The 15,369-nt window shown below is 39.7% G+C and overlaps 1 protein-coding gene across 3 annotated transcripts in view; it reads right to left on the bottom strand.

The window, feature by feature from the left end:
* Col14a1 (collagen type XIV alpha 1 chain) overlaps positions 1-15,369 on the bottom strand; it is a 196,616-nt gene that overhangs the window by 46,776 nt on the left and 134,471 nt on the right. For all 3 annotated transcript variants that reach the window (XM_087898783.1, XM_087898784.1, XM_087898782.1), the window contains exons 35-38: positions 9,795-9,872; positions 6,759-6,845; positions 5,446-5,499; positions 850-945 (exon numbers count right to left, since the gene is read on the bottom strand). In XM_087898783.1, the coding sequence (XP_087754909.1) occupies positions 850-945; positions 5,446-5,499; positions 6,759-6,845; positions 9,795-9,872 (315 nt within the window). The remainder of the gene's footprint in view (positions 1-849; positions 946-5,445; positions 5,500-6,758; positions 6,846-9,794; positions 9,873-15,369) is intronic.

The following is a 15,369-nucleotide window of genomic DNA, read 5'->3' as shown; positions in this document are numbered from 1 at the left end:
TAACAACCACATATATTTCAGTGAGTTAAATTTCTTTTCAAAGACACCAAATACTTTAGAATAGCCATTTAATGCCTACAGCCAAAGCTCTAAAATTCTCTCAGTGAACTAGATTCTCATGGCAGTAGAAGCAAGAAAGTATGCGATGGCTTTGATTACTCTGTGTGCACAATGGTTGCACATTAATAGTAAATTGGCATAAGAGCTGTTACTTTCTAGATGTTAAAAGTTCAGTCAAAGGGAGGGGAGGTAGATCAGTGGGTAAAGGGCATGAGGACTTTGATCCTCGGGGCCCATATTAAAAATACAATTCTGAGCATGGTATCACATGCTTGTAATCCCAACACTAGGGTGGGGCACTGGAGACAGGTGGGTTCCTGGGGCTTCCTGGACAGGTAGCCCAGCCTATTCATCATGTTTTAGGCCAATGAAGGCAATGTTTTGTAGGTGACTCCTGAGGGTGACACCAAGGCTGACTCTTGCTTCTTCTTGCATACATGCACACGTACACCTGCATCCCATGTGCACAGTGCATACACACACAGATGTGCACACACACATAAATAACAATTGTACAAAGGAGTCTTGATGAACAGGCAAAGGCTATCCATGTTGACCCTGCCATCCTCCTTAGGTGTGACTATGCTTACTCCCTAGCCATGGACCTGTTTGTTGAATGACCCCCATCACTGAGCAAACAGTGGATTGTGGGCTGAATTAATGCATGGTCAGTCAGTCATGATTTTCTCAGGGACTGGGACCCATTGGCACGGCACAGAATATAAAAGCTCATTCTACATGCAGAACAGGCAACAATAAAACCCTTCTGAATACGTGCACACAACTCACAGGCATGCCTTGAATGGACAGACCACTGGGTCCTTGGGGTCCCGGGGGACCCTGGGGTCCTGCAGGACCTGTTTCCCCCCGCGGGCCCTCTGGTCCCTAGAAGCAAGAGAGAAAAGTTATTCTAGAAGTTAGAATCTCTAATACCCGAAAGACATCTCTGCACACAACACTTATTTTCTATTAAACACCTAAGATATGAAACATTCAGAGGGTTAGCAAGACACCAAGCTTCAAAAGATTTGCCTCCCTGGTAAACTGTCATCAGTAAGCTATAGGAATAAACACAGCAGAATTTCATCAGCTATATTTATTTTGTTTCTGCAAATAAGAATGCTGTGCCAGTTATATAAGCAAGCAGTCCCCCACAAATGCCTAACACTTCCCCGAAGAGAAAGCATTGCCGGACCACCCTCCTGGTTCAGGATGGAATCTGGACGAACAGGCTCCGGAGACGTCCTCCCTGCTCTCAGTTTCTACCCCAGTGAGCCTCAGCCTCTCTCTGAGAACTTTATGTCAGGCCTGTTTCCTCCCCTGCCTCCCTGCAATACCCCAGTGCAGCTCTTCTGCAGCGCCAATGCCTCTAACTCCAAACCATCCTGCCTTTCATCCAGGGTCAGACATCCCTTCCACATAGGTAGCTTCCACTTCGTCCAGTTCCTGTTGGGCCTGAAACAACTCAACAAGTAACCTTAGTCTCAGAATATCTCTTTATGCTCAGTTTCTTCTTCCCTGTTTTGAGCACAGCAAAGACTAGTCCTTTATTAAATTATGATCTCCTATGCCTGGGTATTATTATTTGAGTGGACATACTACAATTGTACATATTAATGCAATCCCACATGGTACCTCTTCTCATGGGATACTGCACATGCATGTGCAATATAGGAATCGATGGTAAGAACATCTAGCTCCTCAAGTGTGTTTGTGTGTGTGTGTGTTGAACACATTCAAAATCCTTTCTTCTAGCTCTTTGAAATAGAATGTATGCTACTGTTACCTACAGACCTTATTATGCAGGGGAATATTAGAAGCTATTTTCCCTATAACTTACATATTGACCAATTTTGCCTCATTCTTCATCCCCACCTCTAAGCCTTGAGTAACCATTATTTCACTCTTAATTTTTTGCAAGATGTTTAGATCCCATACATACATAAAATCATTCATGACTTTCTCTGCCTGGCTTATTTCATTTCACATAATTATCTCTAGGTCCATCCATGTTCTCATAAATGACCAGATTTGACCTTCGTAAATGGTTAAACAATACAGCCATCACCTTTTCTTACCTACTTGTCTTTTGATGATCAGTTGGGTTGTTTCCACTTTTTATCTATAGTGAATTCCTTTGCAACAAACACAACAGTATAGATGTTTCTTCAACATACTGATTTTTTGTATGCATAATTTTGTGTGTATAATTTGTAAATTGCCTCAACTGTGAAATTGCTCAATGTATTACTTGAACCCAAGAATATGGGAAAAAAACATCCTGGTGGGGTAAACTGTAGGTAAGTCATCAGGACAGACTAATTTTCCTTAAGATTTAGTATATGGGCAAAATCACATGGAAATGTCCAGAAGAAGTTGAGGAATTGGGCAAAGTCAAACCTGTACAGACTACAGAGTGCTGGTGACATGTTCATACATAAGGTTGCAAAAAGTGTATTGACAGAGGCTGGAACGATGGTTCGGTGTTTAAGAGTGCTGTTTGCTCTTTCAGAGGATTCAAGCTTGGTCCCCAGTACCCACATGGTAGCTCCCAAATGTCTGTAACTCCAGTTCCAGGGGATCTAATGGCCTCTTCTGGTGCCCACAGGCATCAGACATGTACATGGTAAAGAGATGTGTATGGAGGCAAAATACCCATACACAAGCAAATACAGTCAAATTAAAATTAAATATTTTTTAAGCTACAGATTGAAAATAGAAACTGATTAAAATTGCATGACAATTAGAATGAAGAGGAAGAAAGCCTGGGACAGGATATGAAAAAATCAGGAAGTTAGTACCAGAGCAAAGCTAGAATGGCAAAGCAGAAACAAATTCCAATAGAGAGCTGGCCAAATGAGTCAACTATTGCCGCCATCTCAAGGGAGATAAACATTAAACAAAAGCCTGTGAACCTAGTTACATGTGGTGACTTTAGTGAGAACAGCTTCATGGGGCTCTATTAACGAATCAATCCCACACCAGTTATGTTTTAAGGGGTTATTTATTTGGCGGGGGGTAAAACTTACATACACCATAAACCGTCAGGAAGGGAGCCTAGTCGCTGGAGCAGGAGCCGGGAGCAGCAGCTGAGACCGAGCACCGGAACCAAGAGCCGGAACCAAGAGGGCCTTATCCGGAACTGCTTCTCTTTTTAAGAGAGAAATATACCACGCCCCAGTGGGCTGGTATTTCAGCAGCTATTGGCTGACGGAGCGGAAGTCGCTCCCCGCTGCACTGTGGGCTCCTGCTTCAGTGATTATTGGTTGAGGCAGCGGAAGTTACTCCCACAACAGGGCTCGGAGGAGATCAGAGATCACATGTGACTTGAGAGCTGTGCAGAAAATGAGACTGTAGAACATCAGATTATAACCATCCTTATAAGGAGCTTGCAAGGTTTATGAGGAAGAGGGCAAGAGCGTTAAAAATGTAATATGCTTGAGAAGGGGCAACTTATTCAGAACGTTTAACGGTAACAGTCTAGTGCTATATCATTATGTATTGTCGAAGAGCAGGGAAGAAAGTAGGTGACCCATTTTGTTCTTTAAAAGAGAAAACAGACTAGAAGAGACCAGTGATCATTGCTTTCCGCCTCAAATTCTTATCCATTTGATGTTGGAAATGAAAAAAGATTACATGTTGGGGCTGCCCCTAAATGTCTATGTGTACAAGGTATAGTTTATCCGTCCACATACTGTCCACAAGGGTGGTTATGTGATTCTCTGTTGTCCAAAATCCACTGCATCACAGTATTGGGTTTTGTTTTGTTTTGTTTTGTTTGTCAAAACGGCCACACAGAAATAACCACACTAGCAACAATCCTATGTGAGTGGATAATTAGAGAAAATGAGCTACCAAATATCAGAATTAGTTCATAACCATCATTAGAATCATTGTCCACTGAGAATGTTGGAAAATTTATTGGGGTCTTGCTGAGGGAGGCTCTGAGAGGCAGAAACTCGGAAGCATAGGAGCTTCTGGGTTCTGCCATGGGTGACTCAGAGAAAAAGCCAGAGAAAGCCCGTTGAGAGGAGGCATTCAACTCTGGCCTTTCTTACAGTATGGTTAGAGATGGAGTCAAGTAAGGGCCAGAGAGCCTGTCTAAAAAAGTGAAACAGATAAACCACAAAGGATACATTCCATAGTCTTTGAATTGGATAATACTTGATTGATTGGCTCCAGCTTTCTTTCATTTATCTCTTTTTCATGCTCACTTCTTGTCCTACCTTGCCTCATCTGGTTCCAATTTTAAAGTGAAACTCTTTTGTAGTGTAATGGTCTCTTCTATATGAATAAACAGGATGTCAATCTGATATGTTTAAAGCACTAAATCAGTAAGACAGTTGGTGTGGAAATCGTGAGAAGCAATGTCACAAGAATGAGAAGGAGGACTGAGTTAGAAAGGGCCTGGAGAGGCTGGAGAGATGGGTCAGTGATTAACAGCACTGGCTGCTCTTGCAGAGGACCTGGGTTTAATTCCCAGTACTGATATGGTGGCTCACAACCGCCTATAACTCCAGTTCCAAGGAATCTGATGCTTTATTCTGGCCTTCACAGGGATTGCACACAAGTGGTGCATAGACACACATGCAAAACACCCATACACATAAAATAAATCTTTTAGGAAGGAAAGGCCATGACTATGATGCCAACAATGACCAAACCATGGTCCATGACTGTAAGTTTTAAATAAGCATAAATCCAGCATTGACTCTCAGGAAATTAATCTCAGAACAGATGCGTAGAATGAATCAGAAAGTCAAGGCACTGGACATAGGAGATCAGTTAAAGATTTTCCAGAATCCAAAGGAAAGAGGATGAAGCCTGAACTCAATTAGTAGCTGGGCTCCTGCCAGTCCTTTGGATGCCTTTGTGCAAAGGAGAAAAATGTGTTCTGATGTGGGCTGGTATGACCTGGTCATTTTGGCTGGCCGATGCCTCTGCAATGCAAGACCTGGAACATCATACTTGGTGGCCTTGGGTACTCAGAATAGAATGCAAAACTCGCTGTTTGGTTAGACATAATGCAAAACCGGAGGAGGAATTCAAAATGTGAAAAATTTTGGAAGGGATGGAGGCAGAATTGGGACTATGTGATTCTGCTTAAGACACATTTCTGTTACCCGTGCAGAAAACGAAGCATGCACCTGAGAGGCCACCTTGCAGACTAAGCCAATCAGAACACTGGCATTCTCGTCTGCCCCAACAATCTTCCGTTTGACTGAATTGTTAAATATTTGTTTGGGTTTAAAAGCACACATCTGCACTCTAAGTCAAAATTGTTAGACAGGAGTGTCACAAACACATTAAGACGCTGTCAATCACAAGGGTAAATGAAGTCACATCTAACTCTAAAGGGATGGTTAGTGGAGATAAACGTGTTACCTTCGGACCCTGTTCCCCTTGCTGGCCTTTAGGTCCTCGGAGTCCTGGACCACCCTGGCAAACAGATGTTAAGTATTAGCTCAAGAACAAATCTCAAAACAGCATACTTTATTCATCTTTCTTCGTAATATGGAATTAGGTCATTGCTATTTTATATGAAGCCCACACATTGTGTACCAGTAAATGTTCATCGCGATCTTCAACTGGAAACTCCCCACCCAGTTCTGCTCCTTCCTGTAGATCATTTCGGAGCCTCTGCAAACCTTGGCTGCCACATCCTTACAACCTTAAAAATTCTTATATGACTTGTTGATTTAGAGCTTTATATAATGCTACTTTTTGTTCGCATATAAAAGAATAAAATGCTCAGTTAGCATGGAATTATGTGTATTATATACCATAACTTCATAAAAAGTCAACGAGAAATCAGCAATTCAGCTCCATCTATTTATACAGAAATAAAAATACTTTAGTGTTTCTGAAGTTACAATCATTTGTACTTCTTCCCAAGATGTTCTGACATATTATGTACCAACTGTGCTATTTTAGTGGCAATTTCACTTATTAGACATATTTATTTACACAATAAACATGTGAATATATTCTTTATGTATTTGCGCATGTTTGTAAACACACCTAAAGACAGTTCATGTATCCTCTGAATATTTTAATTGGCTGACACATTTAAATAAATATATTTGCAAAAGCAAATATAGAATTACAATAAATAGAAAAGGGTATTACTAAAAATGATAGATCACTTAAAATAAATACAGGGCGGATGATGTCTGTCAATTTACTTAGGTTTTGCTCTTACTAAAGTCTGTCCAGAAAAATATTCTCTATAAATAGAGACATGGACAGTGTTAGTAAGGGTGACATCAGACAACCTCTCCTTCAGTTAACAAAAGGAGTGAAGATCACGGAAGCTGACTTAACGCTCTCCCTGTGTAACTTCAATTTATTTCAAGAGGTGTGCAACTTTGCTTGAAAATGGCTGGACAGCAGCAACAAAACACATATATTTTGAAAAAGTGGGCACCAAGAGGATACGTTAATCCTCTAAGCTGAGGGCCAATGACTGAAACTCACAAGGAAGATAAACCACAGGGGCTTAAAGGGAGGATTTTGTACAGAAAGCAATGGAAAAAATGGATGAAAAGGTCGGAAGACGATCATCTTGTCGATGTGCCTAAGTTTACCTAAGATTAAGTGGGTGACAGCCCAAGTTCAGTAGGCAGTGAGAGGGAGACCCCAAGGTGACGGTGTTAATGCTACTCAAGAGCATTTAAGGTCGAGCTAGCAAGACTTACTGGGGGGCCAGCTGGTCCTAGAGCTACTTCGTTAGTTTCTGAGCAAGAGCAGGATCGTGGGAGGTCTGGGCAAGCCTCTTCATCCCTCTGAGTAGGAAAATAAAGGGTAATTATGAACAAGACAGTATACATAAATTGCTTAACTAACTCTCAGAAGATACTTTAGAAGACGTTTTAAAATTTTAAATGAACGTTATGCTATAAGGCCACCAACTACACCATCTCTTCTACACAGAGGCAGCATGGGCACATATGGATTGTTAATTATCCCACTATAGAGGGGTTTGCTGAAACTGGCTTAGAAATCCAGACGAAGAAACAAAGTCAGAAGAGAGCAGCGGGCATTTTCGGTTTCTACCTTATTAATCTAGAATAGCAATGTTCTTTGAACTAAAGGCCTTAAACCCTTTCATTACGCTACATTGCTTTTCTGTTTTAGAGAATGAGAGAAAGGCCCAGTCAAAACTACTGCATGTGAATTAAAACAAAGAACCAAGTCTGTTTAAACACATCTGTGTCCTGTGACAATCCCATTACAGTTTGTAGCTGACACTAAGGAATCACTGTGGACCTAGAGCTTTAGGGTAGGGGTCATTTTTCTCCTCTCTTGGGATCGTTGCTGACATGCGACAAGAGAAAATAACTGGCAATGTCAGGCTGAATAAATAAGTCCAAGTGAGCTGCCCGAATGCAGGCGGAGCGAGGCAGAGTGCCTGGTAGCAGCCTCGTACAACTTTTCAATATCCCGTTTGGAGCAGCTGCCAAAATGACTGCAGCGCTGCAGTAAGAAACTCCAGGACTTAGATTCCACCAGTCCCCTTGAGGAAGTGGGAAGTGGCTTCATTATTTAAGACCTCACAGGACAGTGAGGTGGGGAGGAACAGAGCACAGACAATAAATCACCAAGATGAAAGTAGGTCGCTGATATATTCAAAACAAAAGGCCCCACACAGTTGAACAAATACTAATACCTAAATACCTAATACAAATACCTAAATACCCTTCACATCCTTTTCTTTAAATGGTGGACAATAAGGACAGATTTCCTTTCAAATCTGCTGGCGTATCTCATCTGCTCTAATATTTGGTTGGTTAGATTAAAATGTAAATCTAAGTATTCCAAAAGATCTCCCAAATGAATTTGACACCAGGCTTCCTGTCCCAAGACTCAGGGGTGTTCTTGCTACTGTTGAGCAATAGCATTCCAGCAATAGCATTGTTGAGGATGTGCATTCCAGGCATGAAATTTATAAGCCTGCAGTGACTAAAGCAAGGAGAAAGATAATGAAAAGGGCTTGGTCCTTCCTAGGAGAACTGGTGAGGGCATTTTTGCTTGATATGACATGAGATTCTGTTTCCTCTTCCGTTTCCCAACCTATCTTTTTTTTACGTCTAACACTAAGATGTCTTGTTCAATTCACTACTAGTTTAGAGACTTACTTTGATGATGAAACATTGGGTTACCTCCTTCCTCAAACAGGCCCCCAGGAATTTACTGCCTACAATAAATGTTTTAATCTGGATCTAAAATCAAATCCTCTGGATTTCGTGAAGACTTGACTGGGTTCATTACATGAGTTTAATTAGTAAGACATGCTAACTGTCCAGTTATAGCAATCTCCTAGGCCAGCTTACTTTCTACTTTCTATGAGGATCCTAAGAGATGGATCTCTTTCTCTGTCCATTTGTAGACATATAGATACAACTTTATGAGAGAATAATGGGAAATGATTAGTTTTCTAGTAGTGTCAAATAAATTATATAGATTATGACTACAGTTCAAAATCTGTGTGACAGGATAGCCTGGGGGCAGTCTATTAAATTCATATTGACACCGAATGTTTTAAAAATTCAATAAAAATAAAGCATCATTTGGCATCCACTGGACTTCAAGTGAACAACTGCTCAAGACAGCTTGGAGCTTCATCTGGTTGTGGTGATGCTACCTTGCAAACCCAGGACTTGGGAGGTAAAGGTAGGAGGGTCAGAGTTCAAGTTCATCTGTGTTCTAGATTCACCTCTGCCATTGTGATAAAACACTCTGAACAAACCAACTTAGGGGAGAAGAGGGTCTATGTCAGCAGACTTCAAGAGATGTCGGAGCAGGACCCTGACTCTGAAACCAGGCAGCAAGTCTGCTCATTGGTTCGATGGCAGCCCCATGCCTACCCTGAGAGGAGGTAACCTAGTTTGCAGAGTTCAGGATTAGCTGGGACAGTACTGCCCTTAATGAACATGGTTCTCCAAAAATTAACAGTCAAGACAACTCCCGATGTATATGACCTCAGGCTAATATGAACTAGGTGACTCTCTCGGGTGACTGTGGACTGTGTCCAGTTGACAATCAAATTCAAACAGGACACTGGACTGTCTGGTAAGTATGGGTATAGCCTGAATGACATGACACCCTCCTGACAAAACAAAACGTATAAATGCAAGCAGTCTAGTGTCAAGAGCATCTTTGGCTGTTGCACTCTGCTGCGTTTCGAAGCATCTTTTTGATGGTCTACCTTTACACACCTGGATTTTCAGTAGCTGCCGTGATGGAAAGCAAGACCAGGGGACAAATCAGTGCATAGAAGGAAGTGAGGAACAGGCATATGCTGACCTCCGGATATGGAAACACTGCCACGTGCACTAAACATACATGTCTCATTAATACGTAATCATCATTAATCAAGAATCAAACAAAAATGTCTTATTTCCTGTTCAATTCCTGCATATTATGCTTCCAAGGCTGACAACTAAACCTTTCGTAGGTGGAACTTTGAAGTATTTCCTTTGGCGTAGGAAGCAGGATGTTTGGAAGCACCTGGAGTATGTACCAGTAACATACATATGGTTGAGACACAGCTCAAACCACATGGTCATATGTGATGGCCTCATTGATTTCTTCTTGTCTGTCTACTTATTAAAACTTCCTGATTTAATCAGCATCACAAAAGGAGTTGCTAATGGTATGAATATTAAGAAACACCCCCTCATTTCCAAAGAAATCACAGATTTTAATTTTTATGGAAGTGAAAGAATTCTTACCAAGCCGGGAAGTTCACAGCATCTGTCTTTATTGGCCCACGTTGTAGAGCAAACGATATCAAACATCTGTAACTGGAACTGATTCAGAAAGACAGTTGTCACTCAATAAGGTAAATACGAAGAAAATGTATCCGTAGTTATAGCTGCTTCATCAGATAAAATACAAAAATATTTGCAACATATTAGTCCATAAAACAAATTTAAAAGTAATTTAATTTAATTTTTAATTAAACTTAATTTTAAGTTTAATTTTGCCCCTGAAGCGCAATGTACTAACTTTCTGTCCACAGTTGCTCCATGTACTATCTAAATCCTCCTCCCTATCAGTTCAACTACAAAAAAAAAAAAAAAAAAACCTTAGTTCCATGGTCAAAGCCTTCCTTGGAACCCCTCATGCCTCCCAAATGACCTGTAATCATTGATCATTCTAGATGACTTCATAGATCCCGTCTCATCCACAATTCAGTGACTGGTATTATCATTTCCTTAAATTCCTCAAGGTAGGGAGAAATGCTTATCTCTGAGTCACTTAACATAGTTTGTACCACATAATAAACATGCAGAAAGTCTGAAAAATTAACTCTTAGATCATTCCTTTGTCCAGTTGTTCTTACTGTAAGCAAAGTATTCTATAGCCTTTTCTGAGGTGATAGTAAAATCAGAAAACAAAACAGTCCTGTGTTGAAAAAACTTATAGAGAATATTAATATAGATATAACATAATATTCATAAAAAATCATACTAATTATTGTGATATTATTTAGTTAAGATATATTAATTTTAGGTATACTTAATTTAATTTATTAATTTAATTATATGAATGTATGATGCAATCTATATATTATGTTAAATACTAATATTCTATATAAATATTGTACTCAAAGAGGTGTTGTGAGAGATTCACAGTGAGTACCATTGGTGCATGGACTTGGTGTATTTTATTTAAGCCACTTGTCACTCTGTAAATATTTATTCTTGTTTCACTCACATATGTTGGTATAACACAGGGTACAAAATGAAATAAACATAAATATCTCTATAACAAAAGTGAGGACTAACACTAACTTAATTACCTAATTATTTCTTATTTCTTTCTGCATTATTTTGAAATACTTAAGCAGGGCATTAATAACAGATCTGGGAAGATGATAATATTTTCATTTCATTTCATTCAACCTTCCTTCAGCAAGCAATGCATTCAATAAGGGCCATAAACATGTTGTCCAAAGAATGCTGCTCATCCTTGGCCCAGAGCCCTCAGGTTGGGAAAGACAGTGTTCAAGGAGCTAGCACTGTTGAAGCAGGCTACTGAAAGCTTGGGAAGTCTCACCAAAGAGCCACTTCTAACAGGAAGGAAATGAAAGCAGGCTTTCTGTCCTCAAAACTCTGTGCATTATTGGACTGTTTGTTCTAATAAATCAACAGAATAACCTTGGGGTTTGAAAACAGGCTCATTATTCAAAACATCTTATTTTATGAAGTTATGCATTGCAGTGTATTATTTGCCGAAATACCAGCAGAGCACATTGCTTTAGTTTCCCCTAGATATTTTAACACCCAGGCCCCAAACATATAACATATGAACCAGAACAGGGAATCCATACGACAAATGATGAGCAACTAAAACAAAAAACAAAAAAAAACTTAAAAATGAAAATATTTCCAAAAGCATGCTACAACAGACTTTGGTTAATACGGATATGATAGCAAGAAATAGTTCAGCGAGTACCAGGATTGGAGCCTGTGAAGCCAGACTGCTGGGGTGAGGATCCTGACTTCAGTCCTAGTGAATTGAGTTATTTTGAAGAAATTAGCTTCCGTCCTGACCTCTCATTTTTCTCATTTGTAAAAGTGTTTGAGCTGACACAGGTTGAATGTGTGAAGCTTTCTGATGGTTGAAATGATGCCATGAATGGAAGTTCTACATCTGGCCTGGCTGGATGGGTTGCATATAAAATGCAGGCACATTAATGATGTCTAAGGCTCCTGCTAAGTCTGTGTAAAGGACATACACAAAGCATAAATAGATCTAGTGTGTAGACTTGGATTCCATCCCCAAAATATCTCATTATGTATATTCAAATATTCCAAAATTCCAAATTCTTTGATTCCAAGTATTTCAGATAAGGAATGATAAATTCTATTAGCTATTCATATGTTTCTTGGGAAGACCAAATGAGTTCATAAGGAGATAATATTTAGAACAGTGCCTGAAACACAACGGCAATAAATAATAGATATCATTTTAAAATTCTATACGTGACTCTCTCATGATTGAATTTCAAAGTATAAAAGACAAAACTGCGGAATCAATATAAAAAGGATAGTAGTAAGGGTCGAGAGAGAATAGTTTTCTTCTAAAGTATTATTTACTTTTAACATTTTGTTTGGACAAAAATAATTTTAGCAACAAACAATATCAACCAACAGGCTTTGAAACTTTGTTCTGTGCCAGGTACTGTTCTAGGCACTTTATGTTCATCATTTCTTCTCAGACCGTCACCATGGAGCACAGCGCTGGTAATGGTCCCTCTGTAGCCCAGGTCAGTAGGTCCCGGAATGAGCAGGTCTAAGTAACTGAAGTACATCGTGAAAGTTCTATCCCAGTTGAGATTTGAACAGCACAACCCATGTGTGGTCTAACAAGCGTGGTTTATTTTGCAATGAATGGATCTTTGGGTAAACGCTTACAATGAAGACAGTGCAGCCTGCCTTTATAATATCACTGCATTCGGGAACATTATTCCGTGGGTCTCATTATGGCAGCATCGGCTAAAGTCAGTTATGTCTGGAAATCGTTCGTGCATTAAGAAATTTAACATTCCTGGGTAAAGTCTTCCTGTCAAAATATTTCAGGCAATGGAAAGATTTACATGAAGCAAAAGCCCTTCGCCACCCGTAGTATGCATCAGGCTTTCTTGAAGGTTTTCCAATAAACACTCAACACCCAGCCACTATTACTGCATAATGTCAACCTATAAACCTTTGCCTAGCTCCCTATCGTGCAGAGTGATGAGGATTTGTGTGAGCTCAATTTATCTACAGGAGGGATCAAACATCCACTAAGTACTTAATGAAGCCACTGCTATCGTTTGAGGAATGTCGCTACGTGGGCTGCCTTTTCTTTTGCAAGCCGGATGAAATCAGTAGCTTTATCGCTGAGCACAACACATTTATTCATAGTTGTTTTTGCATTTGTGATAGCTTAGATTCCTCAGCCTGGACTTGGGACTTCTTTCCCAAGGCAGATTTCTGTGGGCAGATTAAACAGCAGCAGCAAAATTAAATAGGCGCCTGACTTTTATTCCAAAAGCAACGGCATGCATAGCTGCTCAGCTCACACAGGAGATAATGCAACACAGCAACGCTGTGTCAAAACATCTCACATGTGGAGGCCTTGGGACGCAAAACAACACGACTGAAAGGAAGTCATAGCTCAGGCAGTAAATCCAAAAGACCGCTCCCTTTTACTCAACTAACCCCCCAAAACATAAAAGATAGAGATTTTTAAAGACACAGGAAGGACATGTAACCTCCCACATTTATACTTCATAATTTCTCTAAATGGAATACTTAGCCAATTACAAATGCTCCTTTGCCATCACTGGACATTTTGTCTGGGTGTAGTTACAAAGGCAAGTCATTTGGGGTCAAATGTTAGGCAGAAAATAAGATTAAAATATTTCTTGCCAGTTGAGTCATTTTGATCCATGAATGGAAATTTCAAAGTTCTCCTGGCTCCACTACCCACACAGTACCAAACTTTCTGCTCCAACTTTTTCTTGAATAATGCAAGAGCATTTATGTATTTGTACAAATAGAAAGAGTTCTGTGTATAAGGTGCATAAGTAGAGCTGCAGAGACCTAAGTCATCTTCCATTTCTCATTGGCCTCATTAACAAAGCAAGAAATACTTAACACCTGCCATGGGTACAGCTTAGAGCTTTGACTTACTATGAATTTATTAAAATTTAGAAAACCATGAGCCTTTTAATTAAATTCTGAGATGAAAATTAACAACTTTTATATCTGTTGCTAGAAATTTGAATGTTGAGGTAAGGAGCGTTTTGAGGGTAAGATTTGGCCACAATTATTTGCAAGCTTGTAACTCAAATCGTGAGTCGTTGACACCGTGAAAGAACAGATCAGGCGCCTGGTCCCTGGATCAGACTAGACTTGCCTCTCTGCCTGAAGATCAGAGAACTAGAGTCTGCTCTAGTGGAAGACAACATTGGAATAGAAGCAGACAACCCTGGGGAGGGCAGATAGAGTCTCATATCTCAGTGTCATTTTTTGAATCAGGAACTCTCATTGACTTCAAGTCTCTGTTTTAGCATCAATGGAACAAAGACAGTGTGTGATTTTTTTGTTTTGTTTTGTTTTGTTTTTACAATTTTAGAAGATTAAATTGATATTTCAGGGTAGCACACATTCCCTAGATCACAGCAGACATACGTATCAGCAACTGTTTTAACTTAAGGATTTAAAAAAGCAACACCCTGGAAGAGCTCCTTTTAAAACTTTGGCACTTATTTTTTGTTTGTTTGTTTCTGTTTTGTTTTGGTTTTTTGAGACAGTATTTCTCTGTAGCTTTTGGAACTCACTCTGTAGACCAGGCTGGCCTCAAACTCACAAAGATTCGCTTGTCTCTTCCTCCAAGTGCTGGAATCAAAGATGTGTGATACCACCACCCGGCACAGCACTTTCTTTCTTAATGCCCTGCTTTTTTTTTTAGTTACTTGTATGCTTTAGATATTAGTCCTTTATTGAATGTGTAGTTGGTTAGAAAAAAAATCTTTTACTATTCTTTAGCTTGTCATTTTTTTCAAATGATGGTTTGCTTATAAATTATGTTTGTTTTTATAGGCTCTCTCTGTGTCTCTGTCTCTGTCTCTCTCTCTCTCTCTCTGTATGTTTCTCTCTCTCTCTTTCTGTCTCTCTCTCTCTCTCTCTCTCTCTCTCTCTGAACATCTGTATGTGTTTTTTTAGTCTTTTTGTTGGTTTTTTGGTTTGTCCTACTCTGCTCTGTTTGTTTTATTTTTGTCTTATTATTGATGTTCTGGATAGTTCTATGTATTCTAATGGGTAAGAGAGAGAAAGGGTGTGAGTAAGGGTGGGTGGAGAAGTAGGGAGGACCTAGGAGAAGTTGGAAAAGGGGAAACCGTGACCAGAATATATGTCTGAAGGTACGCCTGTTTTCAATACAGAACAAAGTTTAACAATTGGCTATTGAAGAATCATCAGCCAGTCTACTGTTGAATTCAATACCAAAACTTCTCCTCGGTGAATAAAATTATAGGTGGCTCCTTACATATTTCTCTGTTATTTCAATAGCAGGAGGCTGAATAAATGCCAATTGAATAACTGCCTAAGTGTTAGATTAAAAAAAAAGTAGAAGAGAGACTTTAAGAAATGTAGTTACATGCCAGAAGCTCAAACTTTTTCTAGAATCATCCCCCCCAAAAAAAAGTAACTAGCAAACCTCTTAGAAGAAAGCCTGGAAGGGAGCGGCAGTTACTTCTCTTTCCACATGTGTTCTGACAGCTGAGCTAAGCCTGTTTATTTAGTTAGGTTC

Source organism: Myodes glareolus, chromosome 19 (genome assembly GCF_982192425.1).
Source record: "Myodes glareolus chromosome 19, mMyoGla1.1, whole genome shotgun sequence".
Lineage (NCBI taxonomy): Eukaryota > Metazoa > Chordata > Mammalia > Rodentia > Cricetidae > Myodes > Myodes glareolus.
The sequence above is the reverse complement of the archived record's forward strand: the minus strand, read 5'-3'. Positions and strand labels throughout refer to the sequence as shown.